Genomic DNA, 24,368 nt, shown 5'->3' with positions numbered 1-24,368 from the left:
TTTTCTCTCCCGAATTTTCTCTCTGTGCATCAGCCGCTGCAGCGAAACTCCTGACGCACATAAATCGCAAAGCGGCTCCCATTTGATAGTCATTATTGGTCCGAAGGCGCGTGCAGCTGCCGATGTTGCTGTTGTGCTCCCGATGTTGCTGTTGCTGTTGCAGATGTTGCTGCCGCTGGTGGCCACTTGTTAACCCAAGGAGCAAGCTGCAAACTGCAGACTGCAGACTGCAAACCGGACTGCCTACACACGGCAAGAGCAACACGGAGTCGCAAACCAGCTCGACGCTGATTTAAAACATCTGACAACAAAAGTAAAGCGCGAAATTGACGCAGGTTTCTGTTTCTGTGCCTGCCCCTTCAGCAATCCGCATCCACTTGTTGCATCCACTCTTGCTGGTTGCGTGTGTTGAAAATTAATGCGCATTCCTGGACTGAAAAACAAAACAAAAGCCCCACAACGACTGAAAGCTGAAAACTGAAGCAGAGGAAATGAATGGGGAGCGCTGCAAGAATCCATAAAAAAAAGGTGGAAAAAGAGTCAACAAACCAGCAGAACGAAGAAGAAGTCTGGGACAGATGTGCTGCATTAGCCCACACAGAGAGAAAAAATTAGATGATATGGGCACTTATTTGCGAGAATATCAAAGAGGAATTTCTCGATCTTAAACAGTTAATAAATATAACTTTATGATATTATTTTATATTAATTTAAAAATAAAAATAGTTCGCTGTTGTTTTTTCCGACTGCACATTTGGATGGTCGAATTAAATGCCACTTTCGAGACTCTGAAGGAATTTTAATAAGAATGCTACTTCAATGGACTTGTTTTTCCACCTTAAGACACCCATTACCACTTGCGATTGCTGTTAATTTAGAGATTATTATCTTTGTATTTGAGGTTGCTCCTGTTTGCCTTTAATCTCAATTATTTTCATACTTTTATACAATTGTATTTTGATGCCGTAAGCCAATGATATTAATTTTAGCCACCTTGTCTGTGGAAAATAGCTGCCACTGTGTATTAACTGTCAACCATTGTGGTGGAAATTGCTCTGGGTGTTTCATTCAAATTGCTAGGCCTTAACAAGCCAACCATTGTTGCCTGTTGCTGCCGTGTAAACTATTTTTCACCATAATCAAACATTGATTGCCTTTCATTGACAACATGCAATTTGTGTTGGCCCCAGAATTGCAACTAGCAATAAACACCTATTAGTTGGCTGTTAATGGGCAACATGTTGCATGGCTGCAGGGGGAATTGCTAGTCGAAACACACATGTGCTTGTACAATTAAGCGATTGTTTCTGGTCACAAAGAACACAGTGTGTTTGGGGCAGCCTTAAGTAGTGGGATTATGAAACGGCAGCAACATGTTGCTGGTTGCTAGCTGATGCTAGTTGCGGGTTGCTGCAAGCAGATGTTGCTGCCGTGCATTATTCACCATCCGACCAAATATGGCCAATGATCTTGGATCGCTGTTTATGGCTGTTGCTGCTGTCAGCTGGCGATGTTGCTGCTGTTTCTGTTGCTGTTGCTGCTGTTGTTGCAGCTGTTGGCAGCACAATTAATTGGTTGTTTGTTTTCGGGCCAGAAGTTAATTTGATTAGCCACGGACAACGACAGTCTCCTTTTGTTGACTCATTTGGCGATCTATTCACGGACATCACAAGGCGCGACTAAGAAGGGTTATTAATCAAAGCGGGATGCCAAATTAAAAGGCATTAATTAATGGCAAATAAATATGTTGAGCGACGTCATAACCAAAAAAAAAAACAGCTATCACCAAGCGATACACTGAACAAAAAGGAAGTATCTGTATCTAAAATGATTTATGGCCATCACTGCTATTAGAAAGGCCAAGTTTTTCCCCGTCAACTAATGAGCCAAACTGATTTTGCTATACTTAAACTGAATGACAGGCCTTTTTCTATAGGTTCATAGGTACCAGATAGAGTCATCTTATCCCCGAGCTGTTCTACTTAGAATCAGCAATCTTAATCAAGTCTCTTGCCTCTTTGTTTGGCTTTGTAATCTGAGAAACTTATGAATTTTTCGTTGTGTACTATCTTAGTGGCTGTCTGTTTGCCTGTCAAAAATTAGCATAAAACTGTTAGAAAAGCCATTCAGCGATGGCCTGGGCGTGGCGCCCGGTGTTTGAGACAATTGAATTGGAAACAGCGGAAGAGGGGAGGGTCTTCGGATCTGGAGAAGGTCTCAGGTCTCAGGTCTGAGATCCCAGGCCATAGACTCTCAGACCTCAGACCGTGTGTAAGTTCATTAAATAAGTGCGAGGCGTAACGGAGCCACATTCACAATGGTGGTTAGCTTTATCCATATGAATTGCTGTTGTCATAAGAGACACCCCTTTCCCCAATACGAATCCCAATCCCGATCCCTCACTGCATTTGGCCATTAGCAGCGGCAGTTAACAGCTTGTAAAACACCAACACCTGCTACAAGTTGTCGTTGTTTTGAGCTCTGTGGCTGCTGCTACACCGGGTTCAATAAAACCTGAGAGAGCCAGTTCATCATCATCATCATCGTTGCGATCATCAGCAACAGTTGCTGGCAGAAAAGGAGCAATAGAAAAATCACGAACTACCAGAGACCCCCAATCACCGAACACCGAACACCAAACTCCAATCACAGTGGCAGATGATTAAGGCAGACCCATCGCGGGTTATTAAATTCCGCGATGGAAAATGATGGTCTACTTATTGGGAACTGCTCTTAACTTTTTGCAGAGTCACTTTTAAAGGTAAGCTCAACAGATAATTATCGTTGAATTATCTTGGGTGAATTTTAAACTACATTTTGCCGTAGAGAAAGACGGTCATATTGTTATTAAGGCTTATTAAAATCACATGTCATGACATTAATACACTTTTAAGCCTTCCCATTACTCGGTTCTTGTCATGGTCATTCGGTGGACAGGGTTCCACTGTGGAGGGTCTTCACTGTACGCACACACACACACTGGCGGAAGATATCGGCGAAAATTCTTGAGCAATGGAACCTGTTTTGCCAGCCGGAGAGTGGAAGAAGCAGCTGAAATCTTCTTTTCAGCGCGACCGGAACCGGAGCCCAAAAACAAGATGCCAAGCCGAGCTATACACACACAACCAATACATACGCACAGGCAGAGAGGGAAAGAACAGGAGCGCTGTGGCGCCCTAAGTGGGGCCTTTAAGTCGTCTTCTGAAATGAACATGTGGCGCCCAACGTGGGGCTTATGGGTCGCCCCCAAAAGGGATGAAGTAAAGTGAAGACCATCAGAGTGGAAGCTCGCACTCAGAAATATGTAAAGTAAAATCATTTTCCCTCAGTGCATGGCCTTTTTAGAGGGCAGGTTAAGCGCCAGGGCGGTGGCGCAGAAGGTGAAGAAACTCGCATGTAAACGAGTTCGAAATCTGCATTCCACCGACAGCCAACAGGATTTTCTACTGCGGCCAAAAGGAGGATGATCATCTTCGCGATGATCATAATGATCCGGATGATGAAGAAGCTGGATGGGTCTGCCCCACCTGTTTCTGTTGCAATTCTGAGCCCGGCTTGGAACGAAATGAAATGGTTCGGGATGGGATGGGATGACATAGAATGGAATGAGTTGAAGTGGGATGGGTGGGATAGGACCCCGTCCTCCCGATAGGCCCAATATATTTGTTCCGAGAGTGCGTGGGCCCCAGAAACGATTTGTATGGGCTAGGAGTCAGAGCCGAAAGTCAGTTTTTAGTTCAGAACCTGGAGTCAGAGTCGGGGTTATGTGGCCATATGGGTGCGGAATCGAAGCCGCACGCCCACAAACTGAGGAAAAAAATGGGGATGCAATCATATTTTGTATTCTTCTCCCAAGTTGCGTGGGCGCCGCGGTCAGGATTAAGATTAGCAGCTTAGTTACCTTTTGTACTCTTTGTCACTCGCTAGTCCCTCCGTCTCTTTCCTCAGCGGTATCCCCGTCTCTTTCCAGTCGGATCTGATCTGCCGCCTTAGGACTGCATTCTGCTGCTGTCAACTGTAAATAAGGCAGAAAACGAATCAAAACGTCAGGGGGTGTACACATAAATATTGAAAATAGACGACACTTTTAATGAATTTCAAAATAATTGAGGCCTAAAGTGGCACAAAAAAGCTCGGCGACAGCAAATAAATGCGAAGCCTATAAATAAACCTCAGAACTGGGAGAGTGGATGGGTGAAAAAAGAGCTGACACGTGCGTGTGAAAAGCACTAGAAGACATTGGGGTTACTCAAACTCTTTGGAATATACCTATTAATAAAAAATAATGTAGTCCATTAAGCTTCTGGAGTACGTATAACTGATTACTAGGTGATAAACATAAGAATATCATTAAAATATATGCGGATTGCACTTTTAAACTCAGCTTTCAACTATCAATATCCAATACTAACAAATTTCTTTCAAAATTATCTTGCAGAAAGTAGTTCAACATCCCTAATAGCACACCATTAAACTAATTCCCGCTACGGAATACCCCTCGTATACCTGGGGCTAAACCGAAAACTCTCCTTTAGTGTTTGCCTGTCCATTTAAAAAGACATAAAACTAAGACTACGGCTGAGAACACAGAATTCCGAAATGAACAAATGTCATAAATATCCCGAAAATACAAATTTCCAAGCGAGTGGCTAAAAATTATGCCAAAAAACACATAAATAATAACGAGAGGAGCGCGAGAGGAGGTGAAGTCTTTCGATTTCCATCCAATACTTTTAATTAATTTATGCGATTCTCTCACATTTCCCTGGAACTTCGCCCACCCACTCACACACACAGTTGTTGGGCTAGAATTTTTGAAAAGTCGCCAAGTCGAACAGGGCCCCAAAACGCAGAAAAAAAGCGAGAAAAAAGTTAACAACACAAAAATGTGAAAGAGAACAATAAAAATAAAACGAGCGCCACCCCAAAAAGCGACTTTTCTGTGTATTGGTGAGTGACAGTTGTCATTTTTCATAAATATTTTCCAATTTTCTAAAAGCCAAGTGAGAAATTAACGATGCAAACAGACACAAAACAGAGAAATAAACTCGGAATGCCATTTGCAGATCCGTTTGGGGGGAAATATTACGGCAGGTCTTCAGGTGGCGATCCCCCCGATTTCTTCATGAATAATTTCATAACTTTTATGGCGCTTGTCAGTCATCATGAGGCGATAATGGCAGCAAATAGAATCAAGTTTGGGTCGTGATAAATAAATTTCGAACTTTATGTGTGACCCGACTTAAGTGAATTTAATGGAATAACTGCTTTTAAATTAATAACTTTATCGCTGAATATTAAGAAATGACGACTCAATAAAAGGTGGTTAATTTAAATATGCGCAAAAGCAGATACAAATTATAGAATCCAAAATATCAAAAATTAAAAATATTTATTATACCCGTTACTCGTAGAGTAAAAGGGTATACTAGATTCGTGCAAAAGTATGTAACAGCTAGAAGGAAGCGTTTCCGACCCCATAAAGTATATATATTCTTGATCAGGGTCACTAGCCGAGTCGATCTAGCCATGTCCGTCTGTCCGTCTGTCCGTCTGTCCGTCTGTCCGTCTGTCCGTCTGTCCGTCTGTATGAACGCTGAGATCTCAGAAACTACAAAAGCTAGAAGGTTGAGATTTTCCACGCATATTCTTGGGCTTCCTACGCAGCGCAAGTTTATTTTAGCCGAGCGCCACGCCCCCTCTAACGCCCACAATCGCCCACTAACGATTTTAAAATGGGTCCTGCGCCCACATCTTTAAAGATTTCCGAAAAGTATAAATGCAATTTTGTTGTGTATATTTATACCTATCGAAATGTAGAAGACATTTTTCAAATCGGACGATTCATTAAAAAGTTATACGCAATCAAAAATTATATATCTATCTCCCTCGCACTCCCTTTAGCTGAGTTACGATTATTAGTCGGGACACCAACCCGACACAGCGTTCGCACTCCCTTTAGCTGAGTGACGGGTATTAGATAGTCGGGACAACAACCCGACTATAGCGTTCTCTCTTGTTTTATTTATAGGGGAATTCCACTTGAAGTTTAGGATTCATTGGTCTTGTTGGGAACCTTCTAAGTTCCGTATAATTTGAAAAGTGATCTTCTGTGTCAGCTGCAAATATTGTATTTCGCATCGCAGATTTGCAGAATTGGCAGCAATTCAGCGCGACAGCAGCAACATGTTGCTGCGGGGCAGTCGCATGTTGCTGATGACTCACTTTTGCCATTGTTTGTCGGCTGACCGAGCAAATTAGAAATAGGTTTAGCTGCAGCCGCAAAAAAAAGTGACAGCAAAGCTTTTCTACTTGACACCGGCATTTCGAGTATCTCGCAGATGTGCAACTGCAACGACTGCCTCTTACTTTTGCCATAATTAATATGCAATTTCTCTGGCTGCCTTTTCCCTTTTCCATTTCCATTTCCACACTTCCACGTTGCTTCTTATTATTATTAGCCGCCCTGCAGCAAACGACATTTGAGCCAATTTTCCCGCTGCTCGCATTCCACGGGTGAAAGCCATCGACATCCACATCCACATTCCCATTTAAATTTACGTCCACATGAACATTCACATTTCACAGCACTACGCGCCATTCTGCCAAATGCAAAATGCAGAAAAAGAGACTCATATAAAAATAAGAAACGACAGTCGTAAAGGATACCCCCTGTATCGAAGAGTCGGTTACCCTGGAATAAACACTTTTCTAATATTTCTTTGAATCTTAAAAGATTCTTTTATGTATATTACTTGGTTTTTAAAAGTTTTAATGTTGCTATATAGATTTATCATAAATTAAATATATTCAAGATTAAAGATACTTATATTATCAGCTTTTCAGATGTATTAGTGGGTATAGATTTATCATAGTTAAAATATATTTAGGATTAAAGATTCCTTTATAGCCAGATTTTAAGAAGTATTAAAGTTGGTATATGGATTTATCATAGCTCAAATATATTTAATTTTGTTTCAGTCTGCCATCATATCTACTTCCACAGGGTATGTGATTCAGAGCATGCTTGCAGAGCATGCTTCAAAATATATGCGTTGCCTGATTTGAGGGGGAAGTCTGGTCTTTGGGATCTGGGATGGGATGGGATGGGGGAACTTGGATGGGTGGCTCGAGTCCAGTTTTGAATATCGTTCAATTTGCGGTCTCTTTCTCGGTGTCTCTCGCCCTCTCTCTCTGCGATCAGCATTCCTTGTTTTCCTTTCCTGCTTTTTGTTTTTTTTTTTTGCTTTTTTGGCTCATGGCAAGTCTTATCCATTTTCGATTGCCCCCCGAAGAACCGCGCTCGCCCTCATTTGCATGCCTATTATAAATTTTTCAAATACTTGTCTTGGGCTGCCCTCGTTGTTTTTTATGGCCCACCATGTTTAGTGATTGCTATCTTTGTCATTGTTGTTTTTGGGTTGGTTGCTGTTTCTGGGGCCTGGCTTTTTCCTTGCAATTTATTTGATTTTCATTGCATTACATTTCTTGCGCCGTCTCACTCTTTGCTTTTGTGTTCCTGCCGGTGCGTTGCCATAATTTGTTGTCTCCTTTCTGGTTTGCCTCGATTCTGATCTCGGAATTTCAATTTGCGTTTCGTTTCGTTTTGGTTTCTTGGCTTTTGCGCAATTCTCCTGCTGTCTGCATTTTGGGGGAGGGGGGAATTCTTCTGGGCTTTTGGTCTTCTGGTCTTCTGGTTTTCCACCTAACAAGCTTGTCGAGCCATTTATCATAAACATTCGTCAGCTGTCCCACGCCCCTCGGGAAATTCCTGCCCCGTCATTAAGATATTTTTGTTTTTCGGCTTTTCCATCTCTATTTCCATGTCGCCCTGCAGCTAGGCCAAAATGCCGGCCTCTGAGGCTACCAAACGATCTGGCCCGCTCTCTTACTAGACCTCTTTACGTCTACAGAGGCAGAAAAATCTGTATGACCTTCGAGTGTTCAACACAAAGTATGGGCTAACAAGGTAATGATTAAAACTAAGGATCTCAAAAAGTGATTTTTGGAAATTCATTTATAGATTTGTGAATTCGAGACTTTAAATTATTGCAATTTATAATTTCCAATTTATTTTTCTGCCGTGTAACTTGGCCAGTTTAATACTCCGAAGCCTTAGCGACCGCTTTCCGAACCGCTTTTCATCGGGAGTTGAGTTACATGTGGGCGCCCTAATGGTCAGAGATTAGATTTCCCCGCATTTCCACCGCTTTCCCAGCCCGTGGACCCCTCCCCTTTCCCTCGACTAATGGGTCTCTTAAGCTTTTCTGCCCACACAAACTCTGGCAAATTGCGCAAATTAATATGAAATTCATCAACGGGAAAATATCAACTAATTTGGCGGCAAACAGGAAATGCAAGACTCTCGCATGTGGGGCAAACGTATAAAAAATTATTATCTCTTTTTTTTCGCACGACAAAAACGCCCAGGCAGACAACAAAAACCAAAACAAAAATATAAAAGAAGAAATATTGCAAAAAAACAAGCACACCTTGTGCCTTCCCCTCGGCACTCATGGTAATTTTTGATCATATTCCGGCGTTGTGTTTTTGCTTTTGCTGGGTTGGCAGGCGGCCACAAAAGTCGCCGCTTTTCCCATTCGTTTTCCATTTTCATTTTGCCACTAGCCGGGTGGCATCCAAATTGGCCCACATTTGGCTGCCTTTTCAATTTGCCTCTCGGTTTTTCCTCCGTCTTCCCGAGCACAGTGATCGGCCAGCAAATTGGATTTGGATTTGGATTTGGGGTTTTGGAGTGGGAGAATTATAAATGCGGAGAGGTTCTTAATTGAAAATATCGAAAAGGGTGATGATGAAAATGTCAAGCATAAATTTCATAATTTATGGAAAATTATTCATTTATTTTTGCGATTTATTTTTCTTAATAATAACGAAAATACTGAATCATTTTCTTGAGTCTACTTAAAATTGCTTCCTTTTTTTTGCCTTAATTTGCGTCACAATTTTCGCCTCAATTTTTCTGAAGCTTTGTTCTTCATTTTTTGTTTAAGGTAATTTAAAACGCGCGCCAACTTCTTCGATTACCTGCGGGTTAGACAATGGTCACCATTTCCCATTGTTGGTCTTCCCCCTCTCGGCCCCCGCCCCTGCCCTTGCCCTTGCCCCCCCTTGTCTGTAAGACCCCTCTTAATGTGTTCATTAATTTTAATTATGCATAAATAGTCGGTGTCAAAAGAACAAGGGAACAACAACGAAAATCGAGAATAAAATTACCAAAAATTTGGAGAAATAAACAGCACGCATAAAATTTGATACGAGCAATATTGAAATATATGGGAGTGGCACTTTTGGGGTTCGGGCTGTAAGGCACGCGATTCGGCAAGAGGCGAAAATGCCGGAGGGAAGAAGCCAGTCAAGTGACGTTGGAGATAGCAGACTAAGAGATACCCTATACTTGTAATTTATAAAATATTTTATTTAAAGATATTTGTAGTTGAAGATTGAATTGTGATAGTTGAAGACTTTGTGCGAAAATAATCCCTTCTTTGTGATAAGTAATTTTCCCTCTGAATGTAATATTCAACTTTAAATGTTCCTTGGTGGTCCTTTAATCCATTTACCCCATTTCGTACCCATTGAAACTGAAGGCAAAGTCTGAATCTGAATCTGCCCACTCACTCGCTTGGAAAAAAGGAACGTGCAGCGGTGTCGACTTACAATTCCATACCATAAATTTCGCGAGGCTCGAGTTTTTGCACACTTTTCCCTTCGGAAGACAGGCGAAGTAGCGAAATATATTGGCGACTGAAATCCAAGCCTCATCGGTTTTAGTTTTGTTTGGGGTTTGGGTTTGGGGGATTTCGTCATCGATGGCCAGTCGAAAATTGATGTTGGCAAAATAAACTCAGAAACTCAGAGATCACAACAACTCAATTGGTCTGGCCAAAAATAAACAAAACGTGCAATCAACAAAAAGGGGAGATGCAAATTAATTATGCAATTAAGCACGCGTCGTTGTTCGTTATTTGTTGGCTTTGTTTTCGCTGCTTTCTGTCGCACTAATAACCATTAAGCAGAAGACATTGCATTAAATTACAGGGGTTAATGTATAATTGGGAATTTTAAAAAGACAACAAAATGTAGTTTTTAAAATTAGAAGTCCAAGTAAATTCGAGATTTGAGATCTATGTATTATTTAGGTATTTCTTTCTCCAACGCCTTTTTAAGCCGTTATTATTTCTTTTTAATGAAATTAATAACATGCAAAATGATTGCCCAACAGAACTCAAGAGTAAAGTGACCAAGGCCCCAAGAATTTTCCCGTCTTCAAGATGGTATGAGATGGTGTAAGATGGTTCATGAGAGACGAAGAACTGCTTTGGCATAAAGAAGTGAAGATTTCCTTTCTGTCTCGAGTTGGTTTCCCATGAAAAATGCAATTGATGCAGAAATTCAGACACGTAGGCGCAATGGGGCGTGGCAGACAGAAATAAACATGAGCAGAAAGTGGGGAAAGAGAAGAAAGAGAGCAAAGCGGAACGGAAGAAGAGAAGAGTTACGAAATCGGTGGGGAGAGAGCAAACAAATTCCGATTCTACAATGTAGAATCTACATCAGCATGTGATACATTTGAGTCTTCTGTTGTTTTTAGTGCTTTCTCGTAACTCCCCTCTTACGGCCGCCCATTTGAAGACCCCTCCTTGGGCTCCCGCCCCCCAGCCCCCTCTCACCTGAGGCGGCTCCGCCTTTGTGTCGCTCTTTTTATTGTTGTGCGACTGCTCTTTCAGTTTTATTAGATCATATTATCTATTTTCGGGTACGACAAATTTGTAATTTAGATCAACCAGCAGTGGCGTCGGTTGAGTGGGGATAAAGAGGGGTGGGGGTGTGGGTTTCCTACCGTTATGGGCTTTTAATTAATTGGCATTTTGGCATTTAATTGAAGCAGCAGCAGACGCAGCTTAGCGGTGCGTAAAAGGGGTACTAGTGGGTCATAGAAGGGGTTTTCGGGGCCCAAATGGGCGGGTCGCCCCAAATTTGTGGCCTAGCTGCTTGATTGAATGATTGAACATTGTTGAACGCATTTGATTTGACGAACGATTCCGAAAAAGATCGGGGGGCAGTTCACTCTGTGTGGATCGTTTTCGGTTTCATTTTCATTTTCAGCTTCTTCTTTTCGGTTTGCTTTTCACATGAAATGCAATAAACCCAATTTAATTTTTGTTTTTTATTTGTTTCGCTTATTTACTCGAACGGTCGGACGTATGTACGTGTGTGTTTGCCTTAGGCCTCCCCCAAGTAAACCTCAGGGTCCAAGGGATTTCTTATCAGACTCCCGGAATCAATGGACAACAAAGTTTTTATCACGTAACAACGAAAAGCCAAAGAAAATAAATAAAAAAAAATAACTAAGCGTACGAAAAGAAATAGAAATTTAAAGTACAAACAGAAATTCCCATTTTTCGGGGTTCATTGAATGCTCCGGATTTTTCGGGTTGGGGTTGACTGGCCTCAGGGATCTTGTCCCCGGACATTATATTTGGGGTTAATACAATGGGGTCCTTAGTTCTTTTCTTACTTCACTTTTCTTATTTACTTGGTATTATATCATATTTACCTCTTTAATTTTATAAATGCAACCATTGATTACAATTATTGTATAAATATTTGTTCAAACGTATTATACCCAGAAGTTCTAATTTTGTCCATAAACATGGCATAAATTTGGTTTGTCAATAGCTTCAAAAAATGTTTCTTTAAAAAGGGGACTGCTTGAAACTGATTTTAATTGGTTGAATTCTTCGCGGGGTTCTTCGGTCCGGAAATGGTTTTTTATTTTGCCCTAAGGAATCTATCCGCAAATCCCCCCTGAACAAATATTTCTCCTACCCTTTGAGAGAGTCGAAGAGTCGAAGAGCCGAAGAAAAGGAAAAGGGGTCTAGTTAAAAGTCGGAAACAATTAGCGGAGGAGGGGAGTTCGGGGGAAGTACGGGTTTTGGAGACCTCTCCGATGCTCAATGATCGCGGTAAGCGATGCCTTGGAATGCAGTTCGGATTTCCAGTGAAATAAAACGGGAAGAAAGAGGCGGGGGATGGGGGATGGGGGATGGGGGACTGGGGATTGAAACAGAAACAGAGACACAATCGATGAAAAGGTTGCCCTGGGTCTCTGGACCCGTCTTCTTCTTCTTCTTCATCTCTGGTATGCGCTTCAAGGTGAACCGAAGACTGAAGACTGAAGACCAGGGACAAAGTACAGAAAAATTCGAAGCACGGGGGGGAAAAAATGACAAACGTGACCGTGGGTCGGCTCTCTATCTATGTATATCTTAACCCCCCTTCCCATCTGTCTGGCCCTTATGCAAATGCGGATGCAGCAGCCACTGTTTGGAGACCCTTCTCATCTCGGCCTGAACGCCTACCTTTCTTCTCCCTGACTACGGTTGAACTTGGATAAACTGAACTGCTCTATCGCAACTGGTTCTTATATATTATTATATTAATAGCCATCCCAAATCTTCGGCTAATCGAAAATCGGATTAGGACGAGACCTTACACACATTCGACTACTGTTTCTCTAATCTTAAACGCATTTCCACTCGAATTCCCTAGTCAATTTTCACTGTATTACATTGTTTGTAATAAAGCAGTTAAGAATGCAGCCTCTCTTTCTCTGTCCCTCTCTCTCTCTCTGTTATCTCCTGTTGCCAGGTAGCTATTTCCAGACCCCCACCCCTGGTTTTTTTTACGTGGGCGATGCTACCCATTTACCCATCTCCCTTTCCCGGGGTTTTGAACTCTGTGCGGCGTCTGTTTATGAATGAAATCCGTTTAAACCTCTTCCAAAACTCTGCTACCATTTTTCCCGATTTCCATGAATGAACGTGCGAGAGAGCGGAGGAAAATTTGTGGCGATGAAGCAGCTGGCTGGTGGAGCGGAGTTCGGGGTTCGGGGTTCACGGTTCATTGCGCATTGCAGATGCCAAATTAGCTCACTCCCCCCTTTCGCACCCCACCAAAACCACCCACTCCACCCATTATGTTTCGATTGAGTGAGCAAATTGATCCTCCTCCAATTAAGGAAAGTGGGGAAGAAAAACTAGTCATGGGACTTGAGGCGAACGACATCATTAGCTGGGGGGCTCCGCTGTGATCGATGTCTGATGCTTGAACTTCTGCTTTCGAAACGGGTGCAAAAGGTCGGGCTCTCGAGTTAAATGTGTAGCGGTACCGTTACAGCGTTGCTGTTACAGTTACAGATTTTGCCCGCAAATTCGCTCTTTTGCTAATCACTTCTCTAAACCGGTGCAAGACTTTCAAAAAGTCAAATGAAAGAAAACCGAGAGAAAGACGTGAAAATACCAAGCAGGGAGCAATCTCCCCCTTCTCAAAAAAGCTTGCTTTCTACTCACGCAGCAGCAAATTCGATACCCTGTTAATATAGATTGGCTGAGGGGTATGCCGTTTGTACTGTCAATAGCATTAAAGCAAGTACTTGAAGGTCTTGAGGGTTAACGCTAGTACTATAATTTGTGTTTGGAAAATCCATTAGTAGCTTCACCTTTTCACTGGGGTCTTTAGTCAGAGTCCAAATAAGTAGTTTTGCAGCAAGGCCAGTTTAGAGTACAAATAGATAATACTTTTCTGGTTAACCATGTATAATATATCATTAAAACCTTTATGAATTATGATACAATTTTCGTCCTTTTTAGTTACTAATTAAAGTTTTGTTTTAGTAACGATTTTTGGGGTTCTCATACTCCGAAATACACCACGATCTCAAAGACCCCAGAGTTCCGATTGATATAGGTATCCCAAAGTCCGCATATGGCGTCTCGGGAGCCTTAACTTATTTCCAGATCTGGCTTATCATGAACGCTGATCTATGACTCGAGTTGGCCTGCGAATGGAGCTCGGATCTTGGATCTCGAAACTCGGATCTTGGACCTCGGAATGGAACGTTCGCCTTCGCGTTCGCCGGCTTGGCTTCGAACTCATTTTCTAATTGCCCCACGGTGGCCGAGGAATGTCTGTCTATTCATTCGCGGTCTCCTACTCTTCATGTATGTGTTTATTTCGTTTCGTTTTTTCCTGTTTCCACGCAGGTTTAATTACCACATAGAGGGGGCTTTGGGCTTTGGCTTTGGGACGTGCAAAGTTCGAATCGGCATTGGAATCTCGGTTTTCAGCATTTGCATGGATCCATCCCGAGATCGAGAATGGAAGAAGACGGGGAGATGACTGTAGACCGTAGAAATACCGATCGTCTGCTATTTTAATTGAGTTCACAAATGTTCTGAACCAAACCCCATTCACAGCTGGCGATCGCCCCTTTTTTCCCCCCATCTAATGCTGACAGCTACGTGCTGAGCTGAGCTCCGATGGTTAGTTAGTCGGAAATCGAAGCAATTCGATTATTCAATATTTTCACAGTGCTTGTGGGAAATTAATACATCATCGTGACCCCAGGCCTCCCATCACAAGACCCCAAAGCCGCGCTGGATCCTAAAATCTCCAGATCCCCCTTCTGGGGAGGGCTCTAATTAAAAACTGCTTGAAACAGGTGTGCGCGGGAAAAAAGGGGAAAGCTGCGCTCTAATCCATCAAACAGTTTTGGCTTTGTGTCGGTTCATTGATTAACCGAAAGTTTTCCATTGGGGTCGTTGGAGATCATGTGATGGTCAGCCCATGGTTTCGTAATACATCTAACTTGAAATCTTTTGAAATATTCACTAAAATATCTTGTATCAAATGAGGATTCACTTTTTCACAATGGGATGACAATCCGTATTTGGATCGATATTTCCATTGTTTCGGTCAAAAAACGAATTATTTTATGGTGAAAAATTGAGATCTGAATTTTGACAAAAATTTGAATTTTTCCTTTTTGTTTTTTTGCTGTAACTTCGCCAAAAATGGTCCTACACCAAAAAGACAAACTGTTTTGAACAGATAACAAACTAAGAAATAAATCCATGACACTTTCCGGGTGATCTTGGAAAAATAAAATTTTCGCCAATTTTCAATTTTTTTGTAAGGGGGTACATCATAATTTTGTACGAAAAATGGCAAAAAAATAAAATGCCCAGATTTAAATGCCAATCGATTGGAAATTTAATAACGAGTTCAGAATGGTATGGCAATCCATATTTGGATCAATACTTTCATTGTTATGGTCAAAAAACGAATTATTTTTTGTGAAAAATTGGAAGCTGTTTTTTTGGTAAAAATTTGAATTTTTTTCTGTTGGTTTTTTTTGCTGTAATTTGGCCAAAAATGGCCGTACGCCAAAAATACATACTATTTTGAACAGATAACAAAATAATAAATAAATCCATTAACTTTCCGGGTGATCTTGGAAAAATAAAATTTTCGCCAATTTTCAATTTTTTTGTAAGGGGTACATCATGATTTTTTGCGAAAAATGGCAAAAAAAATAAAATGTCCGTGTTTAAATGCCAATCGATTGGAAATTTAATAACGAGTTCAGAATGGTATGACAATCCATATTTGGATTAATATATCCATTGCTCCGGCAAAAAAATCATATAATCTTATTTCATTCTAACCACTATAAATTCAAAAATCGTTTCATTAGTTTCAGGCAATATTCCACAATTCATTCACTTGATGCGATGGTCCTAGATATTCTTTGTCAGCCCTCTTGTGATGCGAAGTGAACCGTTTAAAATTAGTTTTATAGACCAGGCGAGCCATTCCCGTCGATCTCCGCTGAAGATATCAACATCCGCACATCCCTCCGAGTTTTTTCCTGCTTTTTTCGGTGAACACTTGCCAGAGTTCCTGAATCACTGAGCACGACAGAGGCGGAGGCTACCTGGGCATTGTTACTGCGATTCCCTACCTGTGTCAATGTCAGACTTCAGCGCTAAATTGTCGCTTATTAAATGTCCCTCGTCCCGCCGACGAGCCACTTTATCAAAACTCCAGAGGGCGGAGATATGTGCGAGATAAAGGAGGAAAGGAAAGGGCGGAGGTAGCCGAATTCCACGTAACCGTAGTGTCGTCGTCTGCGGCCCATTGTCGAAAATTATGACTTGTTTTGGGATTGGAGTGCAAATAGCCCACTTCCTGTCTGTTTGGTCTGTCTGCCATCTCGGTCTCTCCTCCTCAGTCTCCTCAGTCCATCTCTTTCGGTCTGTCGTCGGTGATTTGGAGTGTCGCCGCTCCAAAGTTGCTGTTGTCATCGTCACGGACCGCCGATGTCCCCGCCGATAAGGAGTGCTACGGATTGGGGGGAACGTTTACTTATGTATGCACTACCGTCTTTGTCTCTGTTTCGGTTTCTGTTTCAACTACTGCGGTTAGTTCTAGATTGCTGATGATATTGCTCTCTATAAAGTCGTTCGATGCAGTCAATGTTTGTACAGTGCACTGTTCCCAAGATCAAATATATCAATATTTCCTAATATTATTTAATAATAATCCACATACCCTACATACATATTTTATGGAACCACATTCCCTGTTTCTGTGCTTATCCCACAGGTTTTTTTTATTGTCGCTACCGATAAGCCAGAGATCTACGTGCCTGAGATTCGCCCTTCCCTCCATTAAACCCCGAATTTCGGGATCTGGGGGCGTGGCATCATTCAGAAGAACATATGTGATCACATTACGTTGGCGGCTTGTAATGCGCTTCCGTTTTCTAATCCCCGATTCTTCGTGTTCAGCTGGTTGTTCTTCATTGCCTTCATTTGTCTTTTTGTCGGGGCTAATTTAGCCGCTTGAAGAAAGAGCTAAGATGGGCCAAGATTCCCATTCCCATTCCCAATCCGAATCGGAATCCGGGCCAATTCAGCCTGCAATTACACTTCCGCTGGGGGAGAGCGACGAAGATCAGAAAAAAGGCGAGGAGAAACATAACCCCTCCCCTGAATAAAAAACCTCCCATTCATGCCGGCTCCGCGCTTCGGTTTCAGGCTCATTCACAAGATTCAAAGTCGAGACGAGAGTTCAGCCATTCATTCATTCACGTTGATTGCCACCTTTTCCCCGATCTTTTTTTCTCCTGCCCCACGGCAGCCTCTTGTGCTCCAATGATTAGTCTGTGCTAATGAACAGGCGGCGGCTACCTAGCAAAAAATACAAAATATAAAAAAACCGAGCCATAAAGACCAAGAAAAAACCCCGAAAAAGACACAAAACACCGAGAAAAGAGCGAGAAAAAGCGAGACAAAGTTGCACGAAAGCGGCAAACAAACAGAAATCAAATCCAATTTATGTTTTCAACATTAATCATAATTTCTTGGGGGCCCATTTTCGGCGTGGCGTGAAATAATTTTTATGCGCCGTTTTTACGGAACCAAAAAATCCGTTTCGGAATCGAAAAATCAAAATCGAAATCGAAGTCCCAGGGGGAAAAGGTGTCAATGTCTAATTTTGATGGCGAATGCACTCGGAGCATTCTGTTTTCCTCATTATGACTGTGAGATATGGTAGAATGTGGGCTGGATGGAAACTAGATCAGTGGATCAGTACTAATGGAGTGCGAGAAACGATCGCGATCATTTTGGCCATGAAATTCGAGCACAAAGAATGGGAAAATTATAGCTGAGATCTTTGGGATTGTTAATACGCGTTATAAAGTGTAGGAAATGTATTAACGATAGTACATATAAGATAATTCGTTCTGTTTCAGAATGCATTTTCTAGCCATGGGAGGGCTCTTTGATTGGTATTGCCAACATGGAGCATCTAAATCTTTTACTGTCCAATCCAATTACCTCGTTTTATGCTAAACCAATCCAAATGGATTCATTATAGATCGATTCCCCGGTGAAAAGGACCTGTTCTGGCCAAGTTTCGGATCGGTAGCTCGTCGGACTCGTCAGTTAGCATGGACCCCACAGCGAATAGATCTCTGATTTCGGGGGTGGGGATCTCCTCATGCAGGGCCACTTGAAAAGTAATTTTTTGAAATTTATTTTCCATTTATCGCTTTATTTATTTTCTACCTTCTTTCAGTGTGGCCCTGTCCCTCAACTCACCTCGTCTATCTGCTTATGCGATTAGAGTTGCAGCAAAGGAGCCCAGGAAGATGACGAGGTGGATGGTTTGAGATTGGGTTTGGGTTCGGGATTGGGATTGGGAATGGGAATGGGAACGATGACGGCGATGATGATGATGATGCTGCTCGGCGTGTTTATTTTTGTTTGGATCCAGAGACCTTTTTGTTTGTCTGCATTTTCGATGAGCAACAAGACGGAGCGAAGGAACTGTGTCTCAATGGGCCACAATCGAAAGTAATAATGAAATCCCATCAACAACGAGACAAAGGCTCTCTGACCATTCCCATTCCCATTCTCATTCCCATTCCCATTGCCTTCCCTTTTTGGCCTGCAGAATGAGACGACGACACTTGCCTTGATTTTTATTGTTGGGCTTTTCCCCCTGCCCTTTGATTTATTGTTAGCGGGAACAGGCAGGAAAATGGTTTTAGTTTGGGTTTCGGCATTGGTATTGGTATTGGTTTTGGTTTTGGCCATGAGTTGAGTCCGGTTCTCTGGATATATCTCTGTATCTCTTTTTCTCCCAGATGATCTTGTTCTGCGACCAGCTGCCTGTTGCATTCCGCTCTCTCACCTCTTGCCAATGGCAACAAAAATGTGTGTGCTCAAACTACAGGTGGACTTGGCTAAGATGGAATAGGAACTTATATCTTATTACTTTTTAATAAATTTGAATTTATTAAATCAGATTTATTATAGATTTAATCTCAATAAAAGAACACAAATAGTGGTCTAAAAATTGTATAACTCGAAAATGGTACCAGGCATAAAAGTCTCATTTTTTTTACTAAGAGAATTTAATTAAAAAATGTTCCTTGCTAATTTTTTTACTTCTCCCATTAAAGGAGACCCCACTGTAGTTGAGCAACCTCTCCCGTTCGCTCATCGTCTCCCCAACTTGGGGTTCTATTCTGGTGCTTAGCACATAGACAGTTCATTAATGTTATCAACGAGCAAAAAAGGGGAATGAAGGATGGTCTTTAAGGCCCCCCCTTCCCACTTCCCCCCCCCCCCCCCCACTCGGATGACAGGTTTGGTTCCCCACTTTTCTGGTTTGTGTACGCGCTGAATTTGATGTGCAACACTTGTTGTTATTTTTGTTGGGGGCCCGCTGACACATAAAAGTAACGGCAATTGGCAATTGGCCATTGGCCATCTCGCCCGTTGGCCAAAAAAGGACATGGCCACATGGCCATCGCGAAAAACTTGTCAACTGGAATCGATCGATATGGCAGTGGTTTTCCTGGGGGGCGGGGGGTTTTGTCTGATTTACCGACATGTACGGACTGTACTGACCAGATGAACTACTTTCGAGCCACTGGCTTTTTACCGTTTCAAAAACTCACCTGTTGGCTTTTCTGCGATTTCGAAGGGCAGGTAAATCCTCGCTGTAAGTACGTACTTCTCTCCAATCTCCTCTCCTCTTCTCGTCGCACGCTAAACGAACGGTAAATATTTTGATTAGATTTTGATCACTTGAGGCGGCATTCTTGCGATTTTTCCCATCGAACTAAAAACAAGTAGTAAAAGAACAATGCGAGCCGAGAGGAAAGGCAAACCAAATAAAAGAAACCTATTAAAATGTTATGGCATTTTTAAAGCCTTTCAAATATACACACGAGAACACGGATTGGCATCGCATATCGCATCGGGTTAAATTGAATTTGGTGGCTCTTAGTCACATCCGCCGACTGTCCGACATTCGATATAAGTATGTCTGGGGATCCATTTCCATTTCCCCGCTTTTTGACAAACATTCGGAAACTATTGAGATCCCACCGGGAGGGAGCCCCATAATTTATAGTTATTAGGTGTTTTCTACGCGACGCCGCTGCCTTTTTAGCCGGTTGCCGTTTTAAAAATAAAAACAAACTTGGCACACGCACTTTGCTCGCTCTCTCTCGCTGGCAATTATTCCCAAGACTTTTGCACTTGTAATTCTTAAGATTTCTTTACAACTAAAGCCACTCACAGGGTTGTTGAAACAGCCAAAAAAAAAGGGTAAATATTAAAGGTAATTAGCACGACGCGGGCGCCAAGGGTTACACTATGGCTTTCAGTTCGAGGGCGCAGCTCTCTTTCTCCGCACACACGTCTTTCTTGTTCGGCGGCGCGAAGCGAAGTGAACATGGGAATGGGTCTCTGCTCACTCGACTCAGCTGAGCGACGGGGCGAAGACCACCGAGGAGAGAGGCGCAGAGGCGGAGAGGGAGAGAGCGGGGAGAGCGAACTGGAGGCTGCGCGAGGAGCTTCGGAGGAGCCCCCATCAACAAATCACGTGCCACTTTGTTGTTAATTCGGTTATACTTCAAGAAGCGAGTTCCTAACTCAATTAACTGTCTATAACACAGCTCGCGTAAAAACAAATTAATTTAAATCATATATTATATATTATAAGCTCAAAGTATTTTAAATAAAAAATACAAGTACCTGTGTTTCCTGAAAACTCCTTGATGAAGATGTATGAAGATATGATGCCCCATATTCCTCCCATAGTTAAACACCCTCAGAAGTGTTGTTGATTTCATTTTAATATATCTTCTGCTTATGCTTTTTATCCACTCAACGGTTTTCGTTCGTTCACAATAGTTGCATTCATAGTATTTCATTTATCATTATATGGTATCAATTGGTATTTAATTAATAACTTGTGTGTGTTTGTGTGTAGGGCCAATTTCCGATTTCCAACATTTTACACTGGGCTCACAAAAAAAACGAGTCGTAGTCATAGTTATAAGCTAGAGACTAAAATTATAATTAAAATGCCTTCACTATTGTGGTTGTTGTGGTTGCAGTTGGCTAGTATGCGTTGTTGTTCTTGTTCGAGTTAGTTAGTTAGTTCTTAGGGTTCTAGGCTTTATCTGTATTATCTGCATTAATTGCATTATTGTTTCTGTTTCGTTTCACTTCTCGCATGGCGTTCTTGTTAAATAAATGTTTGTGATATTCGCTTGTTTTCTTGCTACAATCTTTAACCTAGACTTAAGGATCGAAGAAGCAATTGTAGTAGAAGTGATCGTTTCTCTCTTTTTTTGTTTTTATATTATCTGTTCGTCGTATAATATTCAATTTTTTGTAGGTTTGCTTGGGGCTTATTCATATGTTGTATATATAAAAATTGTTTTTCTTTTTGTTTCATTTGTTAATGTTTAATTAAAAAGCTAATTTCGGTTGCTGGTTGTGTCCTCAGACGACTGGCGGTTCGGTTCCTCCCAGAGGTTCGTCGTTACTGGTGTAAACAATAAATAAACAAAGGAAATTAAAAATAAATTAGGGAAAATAAAAATAAACACTTAACCAATAGTAATAGTAGTTGATCCAAATGAAATCATAATAAAGTCAGTCAAAAAAATGTAATAAAAAAGGATTTTTTCTAATTACATCCGTTTTACATATTTTTTGAGTTGTGTAAAAGTTGTTTAAAAGCCTCGCTAAACTGCATTTTCAGACTTTGCCTCAACGCGAAGAACACTGATTTCTCCGTACATTCGATATCAATATGCATGTAAATATATAATTTGTGTTTACCCGACTTTAAACATTTATATATGTCAGTAAGAATACGAGAGCAACTGTGAGTTTCAGAGCGGTTGATTATTATCGGAACGTCTAGACATTAATCTTGGATAATATTTAGCTATAACAAATAATATTGTAGTACGGGTAAAGACGTCTTTTTGAGATAAATTGAGATCAGCTAAAAATAGATGCATTTAAATAATGGCTACTTGTTTCATAATAATAATAATCTGAACTGTTTATAGCCATGGTCACAAAGCAGGATCAGTTTCGACTACATTTAGCTAGAACTTCAGTATCGCAGGATAGATTACACAGATATCTGTTTAGAGGGGTTTTCCTATGGAATAAGTTTACGTTCGACTAGCTATCTAGGCAAGAGTATTCGAGTATATAGCTTTGGAGTTGTTTGCCCTGAGCTTGGCTTCGAAACGAGAACAATCCAGCTAGACGTGGCTAATACTAGATAAGATCTGTAACAATATCATATGTGTATGTATATTCCGCATATGTTCGATTCGGTGCTAACTAATTGACTAGAAAAAAAAACACGCTTAGAGTCTTAGTATCCTTTAGGATAGCTTAATACTAGTCGATTATCTATGTTCGTTTATCTGGCTGCGGTTTCTAACTATACTTTGTATAATATAACATGATATTTTGCAATGATATGGCACGATAATTCCAATGGTAACACTCCCAAATGTTTTTGACTAATCCGTTTGGGTTATGCAGCTACGACACTTTCTAGATTTTATATTTTCAAATATAAATGAGATAGGCAAACAGTTCAAAACATTAGTCAGAAATATTTTCTACATAGGTTGTATTAAACATTTCAAATATGATTCATTCGAAATTCTTTAACATTTGAAAGAAGTTATTTTGAGCTTTTTTGTATCAGGAAATTATCTAACTAGAATTGCTCAAATATAATAATGCCTTTTTAGTTATAGTACTTTTCATGGGCCTAAGTGTCATAGCCGCCTTTCTCGGGTTAACAAAAATGGAAGAAGATTCCTTTAATGTTTAGGTAAGGGGTACAGTTGCCAACAGTCAGCTGCCGGCGATAAACGATTCCCTCAACTGATTCGATATCATTTCCGCTGCGACCCTGATTAATCGAGCTTAGCTGGGGGCGGGCAACAGACACAAGGATATCACTGCTAGCCGGCAACTCAAGAGGACTATTGATAGCCAAAGCGATAGAACCACTCGATGGGCCTCGCTGGTGGGAAACTCGTTGGTATTGGGACGCGGATAGAAAATATGCACCGGTGGCGGTTGATCCAGTTCGTCGAAAAAACTCAGATCCCGGCCAACCACATGGTTATCGATAACTACGTGAGTACCGATCTCCTGGTGAACGAGGCTAGAAGGACTCCACAGACTACGTATTTCCAGGCAGGCAGGCAGAAGGAAAGCTTGTGACTGGAGATATTAAGAGAGATCTCAAGAACTACTTACGCGGGACACACGTTGGCATTCACTCCATTGATGGCAGCTGAACTAAGGTTAATTTGGCCCACGGTTTCGCCCTCGACGACCACAATGCAGCCGTTGAAATTGTCCTTGTAGCGGAAGCCCGTGAATGCCGCGACATCAGGAGCGCCACCTAGGAAAGGGAAAATAGGTTAGCTAAGTAATTGCCCAGGGATTAAGAATTGCTAGAGATAAGGACACCCACCGACAAACACATTGCCCGGCAGCTTCATTGCCTTGTTGATGGTGGGTCGCGTATCGCCCGTGTCCAGGATCTGATCGAGTTCCAGCATGGCGGTGTTCTCATCCCGCTTGGCGATCACAATGTGCCGCTCGCCATTGTCCACGCGGATATCGCTGTTCCGAATGACCGCCTCCTCGCCATCGAGCCTCATCGAGTACTCCACATAGCCATCGACCACGGCGGCGGCAATGAAGTCCTGTCCGGTGTACTCCTCCCCGGCCTCCTGGCCCCACCAGAAAAGCAGGCCATTCGGCTTGTTGGTGGTGAACACAATGCCAATGTGGGAGTACGTCTGCTCCAGGGCGGGTTGGAAGTGGCTGCGGTTCAGCTCCACGTAGCCATCGCCGCGGAACGAGGCATTGAAGCTCAGCTGGAGGTCTGTAATGGAATGGGGATGAGGATTAGCTATCCCTTTAATCACACTTTTCTGTTTCCACTTACGATTCTGGCAGTGTTTGCCGCTGAAGCCGAAGGGACAGGAGCAGATGGCCATGTCCTCCTGCTCGCTGCAGCTTCCCCCGTTCTCGCAGGGATCACTGGCACACGGCGCCATCAGCTGACGTTCATTCTCGGCGACCTTAGGCGATGGCAGCGCTACTGGCATCTCATACTCATCGTCATCTATCTCATTCGCCTCCCCACAGTTCTGGACATTCGCCGCATCCCTGATGTCACCCAGCAGATTGACGGATTTCTGCGAGTTGTACAGCTTCGAGATGCAGCCATCGAAGCCCTTGGTGATGTTCACATCACGGTTGATCTTTACGGTCGACCGATCGACGCCGCCCACAAAGAGGTGGGTCTTGAGCGACAGAATGCGATCGGATCCCGGTGCCTTGGCCTTTCGCTCGGGTCCATCGCCCACCTTGAGGATTCCCTCGCCCAGGCGACGCCTGATCTCGATTCTGGTCCAGCGATTGAGGGGCAGCGGTTCCGCCGAACGCACCACCACGGGATCCAAGCGGGCGGCCGTGTTGATCAGCAGCTCCGCGTGGCCACCGCGAAGGACCAAAGCCAGGTAATCGCCGCTGGGCAGAGTGGATTCCGCCGTGTACAGGATCACAGAGTCCTCCAGGCTCGCGGGACGAACGGAGAGTGTGATGTTTACTTTGGTGACCTTGGGAGTTCTA

General features: G+C 42.3%; 2 protein-coding genes across 44 annotated transcripts in view; both read right to left on the bottom strand.

Moving 5' to 3' along the window:
* Window positions 1-20,101, bottom strand: part of boi (brother of ihog) — a 28,836-nt gene extending 8,735 nt beyond the window's left edge. The window contains exons 1-3 of one of the 4 annotated variants that reach the window (XM_070218947.1): window positions 19,966-20,101; window positions 19,340-19,430; window positions 3,902-4,015 (exon numbers count right to left, since the gene is read on the bottom strand). The gene's annotated coding sequence lies outside the window, so the exon portion shown is untranslated. Of the gene's footprint in view, window positions 1-3,901; window positions 4,016-19,339; window positions 19,930-19,965 lie in introns of those variants that run through there. The other 3 variants (XM_070218948.1, XM_070218946.1, XM_044393821.2) reach the window with 3 other exon arrangements.
* Window positions 20,102-20,506: 405 nt separating this feature from the next.
* Window positions 20,507-24,368, bottom strand: part of trol (terribly reduced optic lobes) — an 83,202-nt gene continuing 79,340 nt past the window's right edge. For all 40 annotated transcript variants that reach the window (XM_070218447.1, XM_070218418.1, XM_070218421.1 and 37 more), the window contains 4 exons: window positions 23,680-24,365; window positions 23,200-23,616; window positions 22,980-23,127; window positions 20,507-21,222 (listed from right to left, as the gene is read on the bottom strand). In XM_070218447.1, coding sequence (XP_070074548.1) covers window positions 21,180-21,222; window positions 22,980-23,127; window positions 23,200-23,616; window positions 23,680-24,365 — 1,294 coding nt within the window. In that variant the 3' untranslated portion in view covers window positions 20,507-21,179. The remainder of the gene's footprint in view (window positions 21,223-22,979; window positions 23,128-23,199; window positions 23,617-23,679; window positions 24,366-24,368) is intronic.

The sequence above is a fragment of the Drosophila takahashii genome, chromosome X (genome assembly GCF_030179915.1).
Source record: "Drosophila takahashii strain IR98-3 E-12201 chromosome X, DtakHiC1v2, whole genome shotgun sequence".
Taxonomy (NCBI): Eukaryota; Metazoa; Arthropoda; class Insecta; order Diptera; family Drosophilidae; genus Drosophila; species Drosophila takahashii.
This window is presented reverse-complemented; position numbering and strand designations above follow the sequence as displayed.